Source organism: Neofelis nebulosa, chromosome 12, assembly GCF_028018385.1.
Source record: "Neofelis nebulosa isolate mNeoNeb1 chromosome 12, mNeoNeb1.pri, whole genome shotgun sequence".
NCBI lineage: Eukaryota > Metazoa > Chordata > Mammalia > Carnivora > Felidae > Neofelis > Neofelis nebulosa.
In genome coordinates this window covers 2,535,308-2,551,321 of record NC_080793.1, presented here as the reverse complement: position 1 = coordinate 2,551,321, position 16,014 = coordinate 2,535,308, and the positions used below count along the sequence as shown (strand labels likewise).

The 16,014-nt window shown below is 56.9% G+C and overlaps 1 protein-coding gene across 4 annotated transcripts in view; it reads left to right on the top strand.

The window, feature by feature from the left end:
- The window catches only part of VAV2 (vav guanine nucleotide exchange factor 2), a 161,122-nt gene extending 153,421 nt beyond the window's left edge, over positions 1 to 7,701 (top strand). For 2 of the 4 annotated variants that reach the window (XM_058693609.1, XM_058693608.1), the window contains exons 24-28: positions 349 to 436; positions 1,219 to 1,342; positions 1,989 to 2,075; positions 3,011 to 3,165; positions 6,816 to 7,701. In XM_058693609.1, coding sequence (XP_058549592.1) covers positions 349 to 436; positions 1,219 to 1,342; positions 1,989 to 2,075; positions 3,011 to 3,165; positions 6,816 to 6,863 — 502 coding nt within the window. In that variant the 3' untranslated portion in view covers positions 6,864 to 7,701. The remainder of the gene's footprint in view (positions 1 to 348; positions 437 to 1,218; positions 1,343 to 1,988; positions 2,076 to 3,010; positions 3,166 to 6,815) is intronic. The other 2 variants (XR_009251307.1, XM_058693610.1) reach the window with 2 other exon arrangements.
- Positions 7,702 to 16,014: the final 8,313 nt, after the last annotated feature.

Here is a 16,014-nt window from a genome sequence, read left to right as displayed (position 1 = left end):
CAGCATCGGAGCTGCGCGGGCTGCTCCCCTGGGGCCTCAGGGGGCCATGGTCAGACCTTGGACTTTATAAAGCAAGCTGCGAAGGCCTCGCCAGGCGACAGGGAAACGGAGAAGGATGGCGTCCCCCTGTGCAGAGAGGGAAACGAGCAGAATCCCGGGACAGGAGGCCCCCGGTGGGCTGGATGGGGCCTGGGACCCTGCTGGCCGACCCTGGAGAGGCCCGGGAGGGGGTGGGCCAGAAGGGCTGGGGGCTGGGGGCAAGAAGGCGAGGGCAGACAGGTAATAAGCCTGGAGCCCTGGGGGCCACGCGGCCCGAGTGGTGACCCCAAGGCCCACGCGTTTGCCCAGGTTCAATGATGAAGTCAAGCACATCAAGGTGGTGGAGAAAGACAGCTGGATCCACATCACAGAAGCGAAGAAGTTTGAAAGCCTCTTGGTAGGTGATCCCGCGGCTCCCTCGGCCTGGCCTGCAAGGTGGCGGGAGGGCCCGGGTGCCCCACTGCCGCCACGGCCTCTGTAGGCTGCACTTTCCCGCCGCCGGGGAAGATCCGGGGAAGTGGGTTTGGAGGGCACCTTGGGACAGTTAGGTCACAGCCCCTGCGTTGAGACTTCTGCCCCCAGAGCGCCCGGTGGGTTCACCGCGGGGCACAGTGAGGGGAGGGCCTGGCCGGGCCGGGCCTGCCGTGCGTCACTGCAGCCACCCCCCAGAAACATGTCCCCAGTTGCCCCGCCCAAAACCCCGTGTGCGCCGTCAGGCGAGGCCCCTCGACCTGTCACGATGGCTGGGGTGTGGCTCGCATCTACGGGTTTGAAACAGAACCATTGCCCATGACGTTCGCACGCTTTCCGCGAGGTAGCCTCCCCCGCTGGCACAGCCCTCTCCTCCCCACGCCGGAAATCGCAGGGCACTCGGTCCCTGGCGCGTGCTGTTCTTTCTGGAAGCCCTTCCCTGCTGTCGGGGCATCCCGGTGCCATTCTCCGCGTCGGCCCCTGGTTTTTCTGTAGCAACAGCTGGAGGGAAGCTGCTGGCTCGGGGGCCCCTCGGGTTCTGACCGCCCACCCTGGGCGGCGTGCTGGGCCGAGAGCAGGAGCCGGGAGCCCTCGGGGGCCCAGAACACAAGTCCCCCAAGTGAAACCGAGGTGGGAGAGGGAGGCCAGGGCGCCTGGGAGGACTGCCTGGAGGCGGTGGCAGCGGCAGTGAGCACGTGTGTCCCGTAGGAGCTGGTGGAGTACTATCAGTGCCACTCGCTCAAGGAGAGCTTCAGGCAGCTGGATACCACGCTCAAGTACCCCTACAAGTCACGGGAGCGCGCGGCCTCCAGGGCCTCCAGCCGGTCCCCAGGTAACGCCCGCACCCGCCCGGCACACCGGTGCTCACCCGGAGGTGCCCGTTCTGCCCGCTTCCCACGGCCCTGGCTTTCGCTGCCCACCTGCCCTCGGTGGGAAAGGCTCTCCCGGGGGACCCAAGCCACTGGCCCAGGCGCCCCCCCCGCCCCCCCCCAGGCCATCACAAGCACCCCCCCCCCCCCCCCCCCGAGCCAGGGTGTCCTCGTGGTCCCTGTGACGGGTAGGGAGTGCCAGCTCTGGACTGCTGCTCCCTGTCCTGGCGCCCTTGCCCGGGGGTCGGCGTGGGGTGAGAACGGGGCAGGTCCCACCTGCGCTCAGATCCCTCCCTGACCCCCCCCGCCCCCCGGGGTCCTCACTGGGAGGGAGCCAGATCTGGCACCTCGTTTGCGGGCAGGACTCCACGGGGACAGGGCAGCGACTTGCTTGAGGCCACCTGGAGTTAGAGGCAGGGTGGGCCCAGCGTGTTTGAAGTCCCGCCCACGACGGGCCCTTGAGTGCGCACCTAGTGGGTGCTGGACAGGTGGCTTCAGACACGCCGGAGGAGAGGTGGCGGGAGGGGCAGCCCCGCCCGGCAGGCCTGGCCCCGCACCCCCGCGCTCTGCCTGCGTGCCCCTTTCACGTTCTCTCTCGCCTCTTTGCAGCTTCCTGCGCCTCCTACAACTTTTCTTTTCTCAGTCCTCAGGGCCTCAGCTTTGCCTCCCAGGGCTCCTCCGCTCCCTTCTGGTCAGGTACCGCTGGTGCCCGGGGCGTGGGGGGGCCCGGCCTGCCGCCCGCCGGCCCGCAGCCCCCGCCGGAAGGCGTCCGCAGCTGCCCGTAGCCCGGCACGGGACAGGGCCGAGGGCACAGGCACAGGGAAGGGACGGCCTGGCCGGCGGGGACAGGGCGGAGGACGCGGTCAGGCTCGGTGCCACCCTCCTCACCGCCGTCACCTCTCTCACGCGCTCACCCCGACGGCCACCCCCCAGCTTGTCACCCCCTAGCCCCCCCCCATCACTCGCTGAGGGCTTTGCCTCTGGGAGCGGCGGAGAGCCGGGTGGCCGCCCCCAGGGTGACAGAGGGATCACCCCGGCGGACCCCCGCCCCGGGCGGGCCCTGGAGACAGGGGGACTGGGTCTCAGCTGGGCCCGACTGCTTGGCCCTCCGCTGCCAGAGTCAGAGCCCTTCCCTGGCCGCTGCGTCTGTCCCCTCCACCACGGTCCTTGTCCCCTGCCCACCAGGACTCCTGGGTCCCCAGCCGAGCTGGCCCAGCCCCGTGTCCAGTTTGGTTTGGGGACCTGGAAGCCAGGCACCGGCACCCTGGGGTCTGGCCCCAGGTGCTGCGTCAGCACGCAGGCTGGGTCAGCTGAGTGACCACTGGGCAGGTGACACTCGTGCACCGGGCATGCAGGGGTGGGGCCCACGCGAGTCGTAGTGATCAGAACCTCAGCACCTGCTCTGAGCCCACGATCACATTTGTTGGCCGTGACTCGGTGTGAGTGCCTTCGCGGGAGGGTCGCATGGGCCACGGCCTGCAGGTCTGGGTGGAGTTGGAGAATAGCCTGTCCCTTCAGAGCCTTTCTGCCGGACAGCCCTCCTCTCTGGGCACGGGGCCGGGCACCGGGGGGGACCAAGCTGGCCCCCCCTCCCCCGCCGGCTGTGTGACCCTGCCCGTCTCCCCCAACAGTGTTCACACCCCGCGTCATCGGCACGGCCGTGGCCAGGTACAACTTTGCTGCCCGGGATATGCGTGAGCTCTCACTGCGGGAAGGCGACCTGGTGAAGATATATAGCCGCATTGGCGGGGACCAGGGCTGGTGGAAGGGCGAGGCCAACGGACGGGTAAGCGGCTCAGCCCGGGCCAGGCTGGGGCAGGCTGGCACCTCAGCCTACCTGCCCCAGCACCGTGACGCCCCCTCTGAGCCATAGACCCGAGCTGCCCGGGTTGGAGCCGGATCCAGGCCTGTCTGGCCCCGTATCTGTGCTCGGTCCCGTTCTGTGGTTGTGGCCACTGCAGGGGGACGTGTTTTACACACACGCTCCACATCACCTGCACGTACTCAAGCCCTCTTTGCAGGCAGAGAGGCCGCAGGACCACAGCAGGGCACTCAGGTGTCCTCACTGGCCTCCCTTACACGCTGGGGAGACGGGAAGGGGCACGCTGTGTTCCCACCCACTCTGCCTGAGGACGCCCTTCCCTGTCTACCCCATGACCTTGCAGCACTCCATGGCCCCTTATTCCTGGACCCCTTCTGGACCCCCTGGCTTTGAGTGGGTTTGTCAGCACTCACCCAGCAGGGTACTGGAGCTCGTGTGGGGCAGCTGCCCTTGGCAGGCACACCGGGCTGTGCAGGGTTCGCCTGCCTTGGCTCCCATGGCTCATCATTCCATTGTCAGGTGGTGGAGCTGGTCTGCTTCCACCTAGCGTGTTGTCTGCCCCTCGGAGGCCTCAGGTCAGATCCATTTTCCACCCGACAGCCCTTCAGAAGCATGAGGACACCGAGTCCTAGGTGCTGGCCTGGAGGGCCGAACCACTGGTTTTCAAAGTGGCCCTAGGGGCGCCAACATTGGAGGCTCCTGGGGCTGTATACTTAGGTCCTCCTCACCCAGACCATGAGTAAAGCAGTTTCCCAGGTGATTCAGAACTACTGGTTTAGAGCGTGACTAGATATTCCTGTTGCTTTGGCCCCATTACGAAATGATTCTTTTCGTCTCTGGCAGTTCTTGCTTCCAAGTCTACTTTGTCTGCTCTTTCAACAGCCCAGCTTTTTTGGGAGGAGTTAATGTTTTGGCGTGGCAGACTTCACTCTCTCATGCTTTACTTTCAACTTTTCTGTATTCTTAAATTCAAGGTAGAGATAAGATAAGATGTTATGTTACACATACTTTAAAGCCAGTCTGATCCGACCATCTCTGCCTTTTAATAAGAGCATTAGCCCATTTACATTTAATGTAATTACTGAGCGAAGATTTAAATCCATCATCTTTCTGTTTATTTTCTATTTGTCACATCCGTTTCTTCTTCTTTTTCTTCTTTTTTCTTCTTCTTCTGCCTCCTCCTCCTTCTCCTTTTTGCCTACTTTTGAATTGTCAGTATTTTTTTTTTTTTCTATTCCACTTCCTGCCTCCTTGGTTGGTGAGTTACACATTCTTTTCCTATTACTTGAATGGTTACTTAGGGATTACAGCGTGCACTCTGACTTCTGAGAGACTGTTTTAAATTAGTACTTTTACTGCTTCCCAGATAATGCAGGGACCTTACAGCTTCTGACTGTACTCATCCCCTCCCAAATTTGGTACAGGTGTTGTCGTGTATCTTAATTCTACATATTTTTTAGTCCCATTAGACATTATTTTTGTTTTAAGCAGTTAGTTTCGTTTAGAGTTCCCACCTGTTTACCTTGCCCCAGGCTCCCCATTCTTTCCTGCTTTGTTGTATTTCCACCCAAAAGCATGTTCCTGCTGCCTGAAATTCCTTCTTCTAAGTATGTTTTCTAGGGTGAGTCTGCGACTAATAAATTCTCAGTTTTTGTGGAATCTGAACACCTCTTTGTTTTACTTCCTGTTTTTCAATGTTCTTATTAGGAAATGTTTACAATTTTTTTTTTTAAGTTTATTTATTTTAGGTGGGTGAGGGACACAGGGAGAGGGAGAAAGAAAGAGAGAATCCCAAGCAGGCTCCGAGCTATCGGCGCAGAGCCCGACGTGGGGCTTGGACTCATGAACCGTGAGATCATGACCTGAGCTGAAGTCAGACGCTTAACCGACGGAGCCACCCAAGCGCCCCTCTAATTTGTTTGGATACCATTTCAAGCTTAAAGAAAAGTTGCTGTAGCTCTTTGTGCCCAGAGTTACCAGTTAAGAGTCCTTTGTGCATTTATCACTTACGTTCTCCTTCGCTCTCTGCTTCTTTTTCTCTTAACCATTCGATAGTCAATTATAGAAGTCCTATCCTTTCCCCCCACTAAAGCCCTAAGTACTTCAGTGTCCTACAATCAAGGACATTCCCCTTTAATAGAATATGAGTCTGTAACCCACAGTCCATATTCAGATGTCACCGGTTATCCCGTGTCTCGTCTCCCCAAAGGAATTGCATTCACTTGCCCTGGCCCTTAACTCTCTTTCTTCTGGAGCGATTCCTCAGCCTTTCTCAGTCTTATATGACTTTGACCTTTTTGAAGAGTACAGGCCAGTTTCTGTAGGCCATCCGTCAATTTAGGTTTGTTTGATATTTTCTTCACGATGAGGTTGAGGTCGTATATCTTTGGTGGGAACATAACGTGGGTGTCGTATCCCTTTCAGTACCGTACTGTCCCATCCAGAGGTATATGAGGTCAGTGTGTCCTGCTGTTGTGACGTTAATTTTGATGACTTGGTGAAAGCGATTATCTGCTGAGTTTCTCCACCATGAAGTTACTGTTACTCATGAGTACCTTGCAGGGTAACACTTTGGAATCAGGTAAACATCCTGTTCCCCATCAAACTTTCATCTACTGGTTTTATCACTTACTGATGAATTTTGTCTGGTCAATTCTTTCTATCATGGTTGAAAAACAGTGATTTTCTGGCCGTTGTTTCTTGAACACTTATCGAGGGACGTTCTATGCTAAGAGACAGTTTTCCCCTCTCCTGGTCATCCCCCGAGGGATCAGTCGTACCTCCAGCGAGACCTGCTTCCTTTTTGTGAGGAATTGTGTCGAGTTCATTTTGGGATAGTGTTGTCCAGGGGATAAATTTGAGGCTAGCAGGTGTCTTCCGTTGGCACTTCGGTGATGTCATTCCATTGTCCCTGGTTCCATCGTTTCCGTAAAGAAGCAGCCAACTTCTTAGTGTGGCTCTTTTGCAGGGAATGTGTCCTTTACTCCCCAGGGGGTTACATGTAAAAAATAAATAAATACAGTCTGGTCTTCATCAGTTTTACTCTTAATATGCCCGGATTCTTAATTTCAGTCCTCTTTCCCAGTTCTTTGATTTCTCTTTGATTTCTGATTTCAGTTCACTGGTAAAGTTTTCTTCTCTCTCATCATTTTTCTCAAACGTATACGTCAGAGTCACTTTACATTCCCTGATGACTCTCATACCTGCGGATTGCTTTCCGTTACCTGCATTTTCTCCTACTTTCTGTCACCAGGTCCTGATTGAATAACGAGCCTGTGTATAGAACAGAGGCTTGGCATGATGTTATTTTCCTCCAGGGAGGATTTAATTTTTTTCTGGCCGGCAGGTAGAGGGAGAGTATGTCATCTTGAGCTGCCGGGGGCGGGCGCATTTGAGGGTCGTTCCTACCCCGGGGCCGCAGCTCCCCCAGGCTCCCAGTCTTTGCCAGGACCCCCCGCTCGGGGTAAGCCTGGCTTCGAACTCCAGTCTTTTGAAGGATCCCCCATTTCCAGGAGCCTCTGCTGACCCTCACCCCGACACGTGCACATACGTGCGCAGACACACGCAGACCCGTGCGCACACGCTCTCTCATGTGACCCCGTCATCTTTTTCAGATCGGCTGGTTTCCTTCAACGTATGTAGAAGAGGAGGGCATCCAGTGACGACGACAACACGGACAGGGCTCGTGGCTTTCCTTCGAAGAGTCCAGCTCTGAAGTCTGTCTCTAGCTCTGTGACTCAGAGGGGACATGCCCGCCAACCTTCCAGTCTTCAGCAGCCCGTGGGGATGGGGAGGGTGTTCAAAATCCTACATGCAAACCGGCCCACCTTCAGTCTGCCCTCGGTGGCCTGTCCTGGGTACGCTACTTGTACATAGAGGAGAGCCGGGCCAGCCCTGTCGTGACGGCCACCACCAGAGCGCCGAGGGGAGGGAGCGCCTGGGGCGTCCTGAGCCAGGCTCTGGGTGACAGCTGAGGCCAGAGCTCACGTGGCCCCTGTCCTGTCGAGACGGCATTCGGGAGCCGAGGTCTGAACAGCAGGTGCTCCCGGGGACGACCGACCGGGACGGCAGAGGGGGCCTTCCCCCAGCCCCTTCTGCTCAGCCCCGGACGCTCAGCCTGCCTGCTTCCTGCTGCTCCCGGGGGGCAGCCTCGGGCCCAGAGAGTCAGAAGGGACCGGAGCCAGGCCGTTTGCCGCAGCCCGTGCTCAGCCCCAGCTGTGCTCAGGTGTAGGAGAAGAGAGCATCGCTAGGGGGTCCGCGTGGGCCCCCTTGACTCCTCGTGGCCCTCCGCGTGAGGAGTGTGCAGGCTCCGCCCGGGGAGGGGGGCCCTCTCTCAGGAGGGGGCCCGAGCGAACGATGGAGGGGCCGACCCTCCTCCCCAGTCAATGGTACTGTTCCTGCCCTGAACCCCAGGAATGCGTCTGTCCTGTCCTGCTGTCAGGTGGATACACCTTTTGTAAACCCTGATGTGGGTGAGAAGAAAACAAGAGTTTTCCCCCCGCTCGGTCCCTGCTGTTCACGTTCCTCTCCAGAAGGAGCCCCCCCCCCCGCCCCGATCCCCCCCCCCCGGAGTCTCCTGTGTCGTGCGGGGTGGTTCCTGAGGGGCCTCCCAGCCTCCCCACCGGTGCCGGTACTGGCCCTTACGAGACCTCCTCCTGCCGCCCCGAACTGGGCCTGTGGCCAGCTCGAAATAAGTGTTCTTGGGGGTGGCCCCCCTGCCCCCCGAACTCCCCCTCCTGGCTCCCCCTGGCCTTTGACCTCTGGCTCTCTCGTCCAGACCCTCTCCCTCCCTCGGCCTGGATGTTGCCACCTCCCTGCAAGCTCCGTGCCAGAGCTGCTGGTGAAACCTGGGCTGTGTGTCCCCTGCCCCTCGGCCAGCCGCCCTGCCCTCTGCAGGGCGCGGGGACCGGGCAAGGCCCGGCGTGGGGAAGGCCAGCCCCTGCTGCGGTGGCTGCTGTTGCCCCGCTGCACCCTGGGGTTCCTCTGAAGTCAGCCGTGTGGCCTCCAGGCTCAGCTCACACGCGCAGTGTCCCGGCCCGGGGAGGAGGCAGGGAGGGGTCAGGGACGGTCAGCAGCCAGGGGAAGAGGGAAGGTGGTCCGCAGAGGCTTGAGGCGGGAGGGTGAACAGGATCGTGTTGGGGGGCAGAGGGACAAGGGGAGGGAAGCAGAGAGTTGGCCTCGGAGAGAGCAGCCCCGAGTCCCCATCATCAGGGCACATCCAGCACTTTGCACACTCTGCCGATGGCCCAGCCACGAGCCTGGGGGGTGTGGGGGGGGAGGGGGGGGACCCAGCCGGCCCCTTTCGTGTTTACTGTTGTCAAAAGGGTTTTGTTTCTCTTGTTTCGATTGTTCTGTTTCCGGTTTGGCCTGTTTGTTTTTTAAGGGAAAAAACAGTTTGTAATTATTTCCTCCAAAGCTCCCGTTATATATCTGTGAATAAGAAGGAAGATATTTTATAAGAGCAAGAAAATGATGTATATTTGAGGTTATCGTGAAACGAGGCGTCACGACAACGCAGGATACTGAGAAAACATAATTTAGAACGCTGGTTTTTGTGAATGTTTTGTTTTTGTTTTTCGTTTGTTTTGAAACGTGTTTGCACTGCATGAACCCGGAGGGGAGGCAGGCCGGGGGCAGGCTGGGAAGCAGGGGTGGGGGGTTTCGGCAGGAGACAGGACGGGCTCCGGAGGGGCTTTGGACCCGGGGCCTGACATTAGCTGTGAACACTTAGGAGCCCGGTGCATGCGGGTCAGGGGTCTGGGGGTCCCACAGCTGGTGACGACCCCCCAGTGGGACGCAAACTGTACATTTGCCAATAGGTTTTTTCAGACCACGGTTTTTACTGCAAATAAACCTAAGTTCTTTTCTGCAGGAGTGGCTGGCCTTTCATGCCAGGGAGGAGGGAGTGGCTGGATTCTTCTGTCAGCGTCCAGCAGAATCTGCCCCACCCGGACACTGTGAGCCCAGGATGCTGTGGCCTGGGTCAGATAGAGGCCTTGGGGAGGCAAGAGGCTGTGGGTCTGGAATAGATCATGATGCCAGGGCCACTGCCCGGGCGCCTCCTCCAGGCTGGCCCCGTGCCATGGGCTTCCCACGCCGTGTCCCACAGCATCCTCCCGCGGCCATCAGAGACAGTCTTCCCATTTGGGTGGGATTCAGCCCTAGCCCTGCCGCCTCTCGGGTATGTCCTTCAGGCCAGCCAGTTTCTTTGTAGGTATATGTTGGAGATAAAAAATAATCTCTCCAGAGAGTGGGTCTATGGCCTTCGACAGAAAATCAGAACAGTAAGGGAGAGATTCATTTCTCCCTCATGGAGACGTAGTCCAGACAAGGTTCCAGGGACGGTTTGGTGCCCCATCCCCAAACCCAGGCCCCTCCCCTCCTCAGCATTGTGCGTCCATCCTCGCTGTGGCCTCATGGTCCAAGATGGCTGCTGGAGCTCCTGCCATCGAGGCCATGGGCAGAGGCAGAGGTTGGCACAGTGCTTCCCTTTCCCCTCCTTACCCAGAGCTGAGGCACGTGGCCACTCCTGCCTGCAGTGGAGGCTAATACTGACTGCAGGACTTGAGCGGGACACATGGCCTCCCTGGAGAGTGTTGGGGTCCTGTTACTGAGGAGACAGGGGCATAGCTGACGGGGTGGGTGACCCGCCCCGGGACCCACCTCAAGGTGGTGAGGATCAAGTGAGACTTGGAGCCTGGTATGCTGCTGACACTCAGATTTTGTTGCAAACCAGGAGGCCAGTGCCTATGTTTGAGGTGACACAGAGTGTTGGAGCGCACCCAGCCCTGGTCTCCAGGACCCACAGCCCCGGAGTCTGGCTCACTGTGATGCCCCTGAGAACCCGATGGGAGGCCCGCCTTTTCTGGACCAGCCCTCTCTCGATGAGTTTCTCAGGCCCGAGGCCCCGAGAGGCCCGGTTGTCCCAACCCCACCTCCCGAGAGAGCCGGCTGCAGCTCTGAATTCTCACGCCCACGTGGGGGATGGACAGGCACAGACACTCCCTCAGCAGCCCTGGGGTCAGCGGTCCCCAGCTGCCCCGAGCAGGGCCGAGCGAGCTGCAGAGAGCCACGGTGGCGTGAGGGGAAATGCAGGTGGAATTGGGGGTGCTAGGGGCAGGGAAGCTTCGAGGGAGGGCCTCAGAGCACCTGCTGTGGAGCCCAGACCCAGGAGGAGTGGGAAGCCCCAGGCCTGTTCAAGGGCCCGCGCGTGGACCAGGGTGGAGGCCTAGAGGGAGGAGGAGGCTGCCACCTGAGGTCACCCCGGGATGTAGGAAAGCTGATGGGAGCCACGCACCCCTGGTCAGAGGGCTTGCTGCCCGCAGGGCTCTCAGGGCGCCAGGGCGCCATGTCCCTTCATCTGACGGTGTGGGCACTCCCGGGTGGGGCAGCTGCAGAGGCCGCCCCGTGGAGCTCTAGGAAAGCTCCCTGGACGAGATGGGAACCACCCACTTTCTGAGGTGAGGAGGACGCCTCTCCCACCGCTGCACCACAAACACAGGAACGCCATATAAAACACAAGAGAATGCAAGACTGAGCTTGGAACAAGGTGGCCTGTCCCAGAAAGGAGAGACACAAAACCAGAGCAGATACGGGAGCTTATGCCAGGGCAGCTTCTAGGATCTCAAGCCCTCTGGGGTGGAGACCAGGGATTCCAACACTCAAGACACTGGCCCCAGGTCCTCGGAGGCCAGGAGCCGGAACTGGCCTCCTGCGTAAAGCTGGGCATCTCCAGGAGCACCCCCATCGTGAAAAGGAAATTAACACACCAAATAGGACAAAGGTTTCAATCAGTTTGTTAACTTTCCAGAAGAAAAACAATGTAAAGGCATTGGTTTGCCCCAGGACAAATTAACACAGTGTAGTTAACCCTGGACTTCAAAAATAAAAAATAGAAATTCACAGCGTAGGGGTGCCTGGGTGGCTGTCGGTTGGGCATCCGACTTCGGCTCAGGACATATCTCACGGTTTGTGAGTTCAAGCCCCGCGTCGGGCTCTGCACTGACAGCTCGGAGCCTGTAGCCTGCTTTGGATTCCGTGTCTCCCTCTGTCTCTGCCCCTCCCCTGCTCATGCTCTGTCTCTATCTTTCGATAATGAATAAATGTTTAAAAAAAAAAAAGAAAAATTCACAGTGTAGTCAAGTTAAAAGTCAATGTCATACCAAACAGATTTTAAAGCAAACCAAACAAAAAAAGGCATCACCAGAGTTTTAAAAGGCTTGTTACCTAATGAATTAAAATTGTTTTAAAAGGCTTGTTACCTAATGAGTTAAAATTCTCATTTATTAGAAAAACATGACAGTTTTAAAGCAGTATGCTCCTTATAACATAACCTCAAAATTCATAAAGCAAAATTCACAGAAGAACGGAAAGAATGAGACAAACCCAGCATCATACATGGGAAGCTCTAATACAACTTTCTCTTTCTGTCTCTGTAACTGAAAAGTGAAGCAGACATTGAAACAAAAACGGTAAGAGTAAAATAACCATTAGCTATTGCATATGCAGAATGTTGTGACCGCTTGGAGAGTACACATCATCTCCACGAAGATTTACCTCGTGCCGGCCCATAATGCAGCTCTCAGAGGATTTCAAGTCACCTTACAGACTAGTTTCTCTCGCCACAATGAGCGAGGGTAGAAATCAGTAATAAAAAATACACAAGAAACGTACATATGTTTGCAAATTAAGAAACGTAGTTCTAAAGAAAAATCGAAAAGGAAATTATGAAATATTTCAAATTTATTCTTAAAGGATAGAAATATTTGATAGCACAACTTGGAATATACTACTGAAACGGGACTTGACCGGAAACTGGTGACCTTGATAGCTCGTATTGCAAAAGCCGAGGACTGGAGGTAGGCTTTCCCTCTTACGGGCTGAAACAAAACCTGACTTCCTTGAACAAAAGCTTTAGGTCTCCATTCAAATTATCTATTTAAAATGGGACTTTTCCAAGTAGAAAATTACAAATGTATTAAATGTGCACAAATCACAAGGTTTTATAATTGCAGCTCTCGTTTGGATGGGTCCGACTGGCCATGGGGACTGGCTGGCCCCACCGCTGGAGGAGGGGGTAGCGGCGGGCGGGGGGAGGTCCCACAAGATTTTACATTTGTGAGTTAGACTCCTGTTCTTTAGTCGCGATTGCTGTATTTCTTTTCTTAACAATTTAGTTTTGATCCTTTAATTTCCCTAGAAAAAGAAAGCCTACACGTGCATATAGGATCTGTATGGGAGTTTTGTTCCCCTGGATTCTCTCTGGATAATCATTCCGCATCTTGACACCTATGTGTCCTTGGGGCTGTGACGAGATGGCTGAAGCGAGACCCCCACCCGCAATTCTCTGAAGTCGTACCCCAATGCAAGCCTTGGGCTGTTAGGGTTACAATCTGGCCACGGATGATGGGCAGCCTATAAGACAAGAGATGGAAACAGCCATTTCTTGCTCACCTAATAGTCTGGGTAGCGACCCAGGCTCACAGTGTCAGGGACCTAGGTCTTTCTGAGTTTTCTTTTTGGTCTCCTGGGTGTGACTTCACATGCTCCCAGATGGGACTTTAGCTCCAGCCTTGGAATCTACCTTCCAGCCAATAGGAAGGAGAAGGAGCAGGGAAGGGGCATGACCATCTTTCTTCAAGGCCATAACTTTCTTCTGGCCATAACTTGGCCAGATGGCCACACCTGGCTGCCGAGGGGGCTGGGAAATGCAGTCTTTATTCTGGTCTGATTACCAGAGAAAGATAAGAGAATGGGGGGAAGCAGGAGGTGATAGCAGCCTCTGCCAACGGAGACAGAGACCAGTGGCCATGAGGGGTCCGTGGGGCAAACACAGGCTGTCAGGCCCCCTCGAGGCATGTCTTGGTGGCGGATGGATAATCTTGATTCATGGGGAAAATGCACAGAATGCTGAACTTCCTCAGACGCTTCACAGTCCTTTCCCACTCGGATATGAACAACACCCTGAATAGCTCAATCCACGCAAGTGAGCTACACAGTAAAACACACACACTTGGGAGAGAACGTAAGTTTCTATTTCAACTGCCCCCATGGCTTTTTGGTCTGACATAGTTTTTAAAAACCTTTTTTAATGTTTACTTGTGTGTGTGAGAGAGAGAGGGAGAGAGAGAGAGAGCAGGGGAGGGACGGAGAGAGAGGGAGACACAGAACCCAAAGCAGGTTCCAGGCTCCAAGCTGTCAGCACAGAGCCCGACGCGGGGCTCGAACTCGCAAACCGTGAGATCATGACCTGAGCTGAAGTCGGACGCTCAACCGACTGAGCCGTCCAGTCGCCCCTGGTCTGATGTATTTTGTTTCTTAGAACTGTCTTCTGACACCCCCTCTAAACCCCAAACCCTAACCAACGTGCCAAACGCATGCTTCTATTTCTCTCCCCGATTGGGGGGGCTCAGCGAGTTCAGCAGAAAAGGGACAAAGTGTGTTCCCAGGGTGGAGACCGGCAGCCGGGCCGGGTGAGAGCCTCTTGTCTGTGGGCCCCGCGCTCTGCTCTGTCGGCTCCCGGGAGAAGCCGCTGTCCCCAGTGGTGGGAGGTCACAGCTTTGTGTCACACTCTAAAGTAGGAATGCGCTGGGCACCACTGAGACATCATGTCACAGAAATACTGAAAGCAGACGATGGGAAGAGATGCACCAGGCAGGTGTCAGAGCGCAGAGAACAATATTGGTATCAGACCAATATTTGCTTTGGGGCAAAAAGCGTTCTTAACGTGTAAAAACAGTGGTGGTCACAAGTGGCTCGTGCTAGGTCCTGTGGGCCTCTTTCCGGCTCTGGGTTCAGCGACTCCCCGCTGGCAGCTTGAACTTGGTGCTGGCGGGAGTATTTACCCCAAAGGGATCAGCCAACGCTCCCCACCTCGAGCCAAATGTTAAATATTTAGCAGAACACCCCCCCCCCCCCAGATAAAGAGGTTCATTATTTCATGATAAAAAGGGACAATGAAATGATAAGCTAGAACAATCCTGGAGCTTAATACACTTCACAACAGAGCCTGAAAATCTATAAGAGGAAAGCTGGCCGAATTATGGGGAGAAATGGAACATCCCACGAGGAGAGGGCGCGTCTAAGCTGATCTCGGAAACTGAGACAAAGCCGAGAGCAATCAGGAAGGAAGCTCCCTGCCAGGGGCGTGTTCCGTGAGGACAGCGTGAGAGCCCGAAGGAGCCCAGGATGCCAGTCCCAGTGGGGGGATCCACCTTCCAGTCTGCCTGTGGGTTCCCTCTTGGGGCAATAGTGCCCATCCTGGGGCCGGGTCCTGGTCTGGGGTCCAGCTCTCCCAGGGTGTCATACTCACATATGGACGCCAGGGGGCGGTGTTTCTGTAAAGATTCAGCCTCCTGAGGCGGGGGCGGGGGCCAAGCCCCCCATCCCCCGGGAGCTGCTGCCCTCGCTTAAACGCCCGGAGGCCTTTCAGATCCCGGGGCTGAAGACAGCACCGCACAGTCCCCTCACCCTCTGCTCACTGCAAGACCCCTGTTTCCCCGGGTGGGTTCCTGTTTCCGGGAGCTCTGGCCCCCTGAGCTGGAGAGAGGAAGATTGTCTTTGCCTCAGGCAATACCTGGGGGCTCCCAGTCTTGGGGGGGGGGGGGGGAAAGCAAAGCTCCCCGAGGCCAGCAGGAAATGTGAAAGGGCAAACTGGCAGGGTGGGGACAGTGGCCAACTGGACAGAACAGGCCCATCTAAGTGCATCTGGCTGGGGGGGAGGGGGGGTGGCCCGTGTGGCCCAGCCTCTCAACTTTTCAAGAGGAGCTTGGAAATCTCCAGGGTAACACATACAAAGCCTGAATCTTGTGGGCGGGTGGGGGGTGGGGGAGGCCTCCTGACCCCGGGGGTTGTTGATGTGAGAGCCTAGAGGGTTTGGCGGACCTGGCAGGGGGCCTGGCTGGTGTGTGTGTATATGTGTGTGTGGAGGGGGGGGGGTCTTCTGTCCGTGGTCACTGCTTTTCCATCTCCCGCTTCCAACAGCCTCTGCAGGGTCTCCCTCCGAAGCTCCGTTCTGTCCCCCTCCCCTGGGCAGTGTGGCGCCTGAAGCTCAGTGTGGCAGCCCCAGGTGACCCGTGAAACCCTCAGTCGGCCTGGCCCCGCAGAAGGAGCAACCAGTTCCCCGCCCCCTCCCCCCCCCCCCAACTACACACACACTATTTCGCTCACAAATACTTTGCGGAACAAATCAGAGTGAAGCGGGAGCCTTGGGGCCCTGCACGGAGCCGCCCACACCCGCCGTGTGGGTCCCAGGGGTGTGGAGGGACCCTTCGGCCTCCCACTGGTAGGAACAGCTGTGCCCAAGTGGCCGCAGCCCTGAGTGTGCGAGGCGGGGAGGGAGCCGCCTGCCTCTGAGGGGAGGACCACCCCTTAGCCCCGGATGAAGAAACACCCTGTCGTCATGAAGCCATGGGGGGAGTTGATGTTTTTGTAGGGTCTCTCTTGGAAAAAAGAAAATCTTGGAAGCGTTCTAATTCCAGCCCTCAAAGTCTTTCTGGAAACTTCCCTGCTCCCTGGATTGCCCTGCCTGACACCCCTTGGCTGTGTTGTGCCTCAGTCAACGGCACCGGTCTTTTCTTTTCTCTGAGGTGACACGTGTAGAGCGCTCATGGCTTGTCCCCCAGTGAGGCCCCCGGAGCACCTTGCAGAGGCCACTGGCGCCGGCGAGTGCTGCCCTGTTGTTATGTAGTGTCCCTCTTTTGCAGGGCCACGCAGGGAGCTCTCTGGAGGAGGCTCCTCCCCCCGCCCATCCCCCTGCTCCACCTTGGACTTCTGCCCAGTCAGAGGGCGGCCTGCAGACGCCTCCCTCTGTCC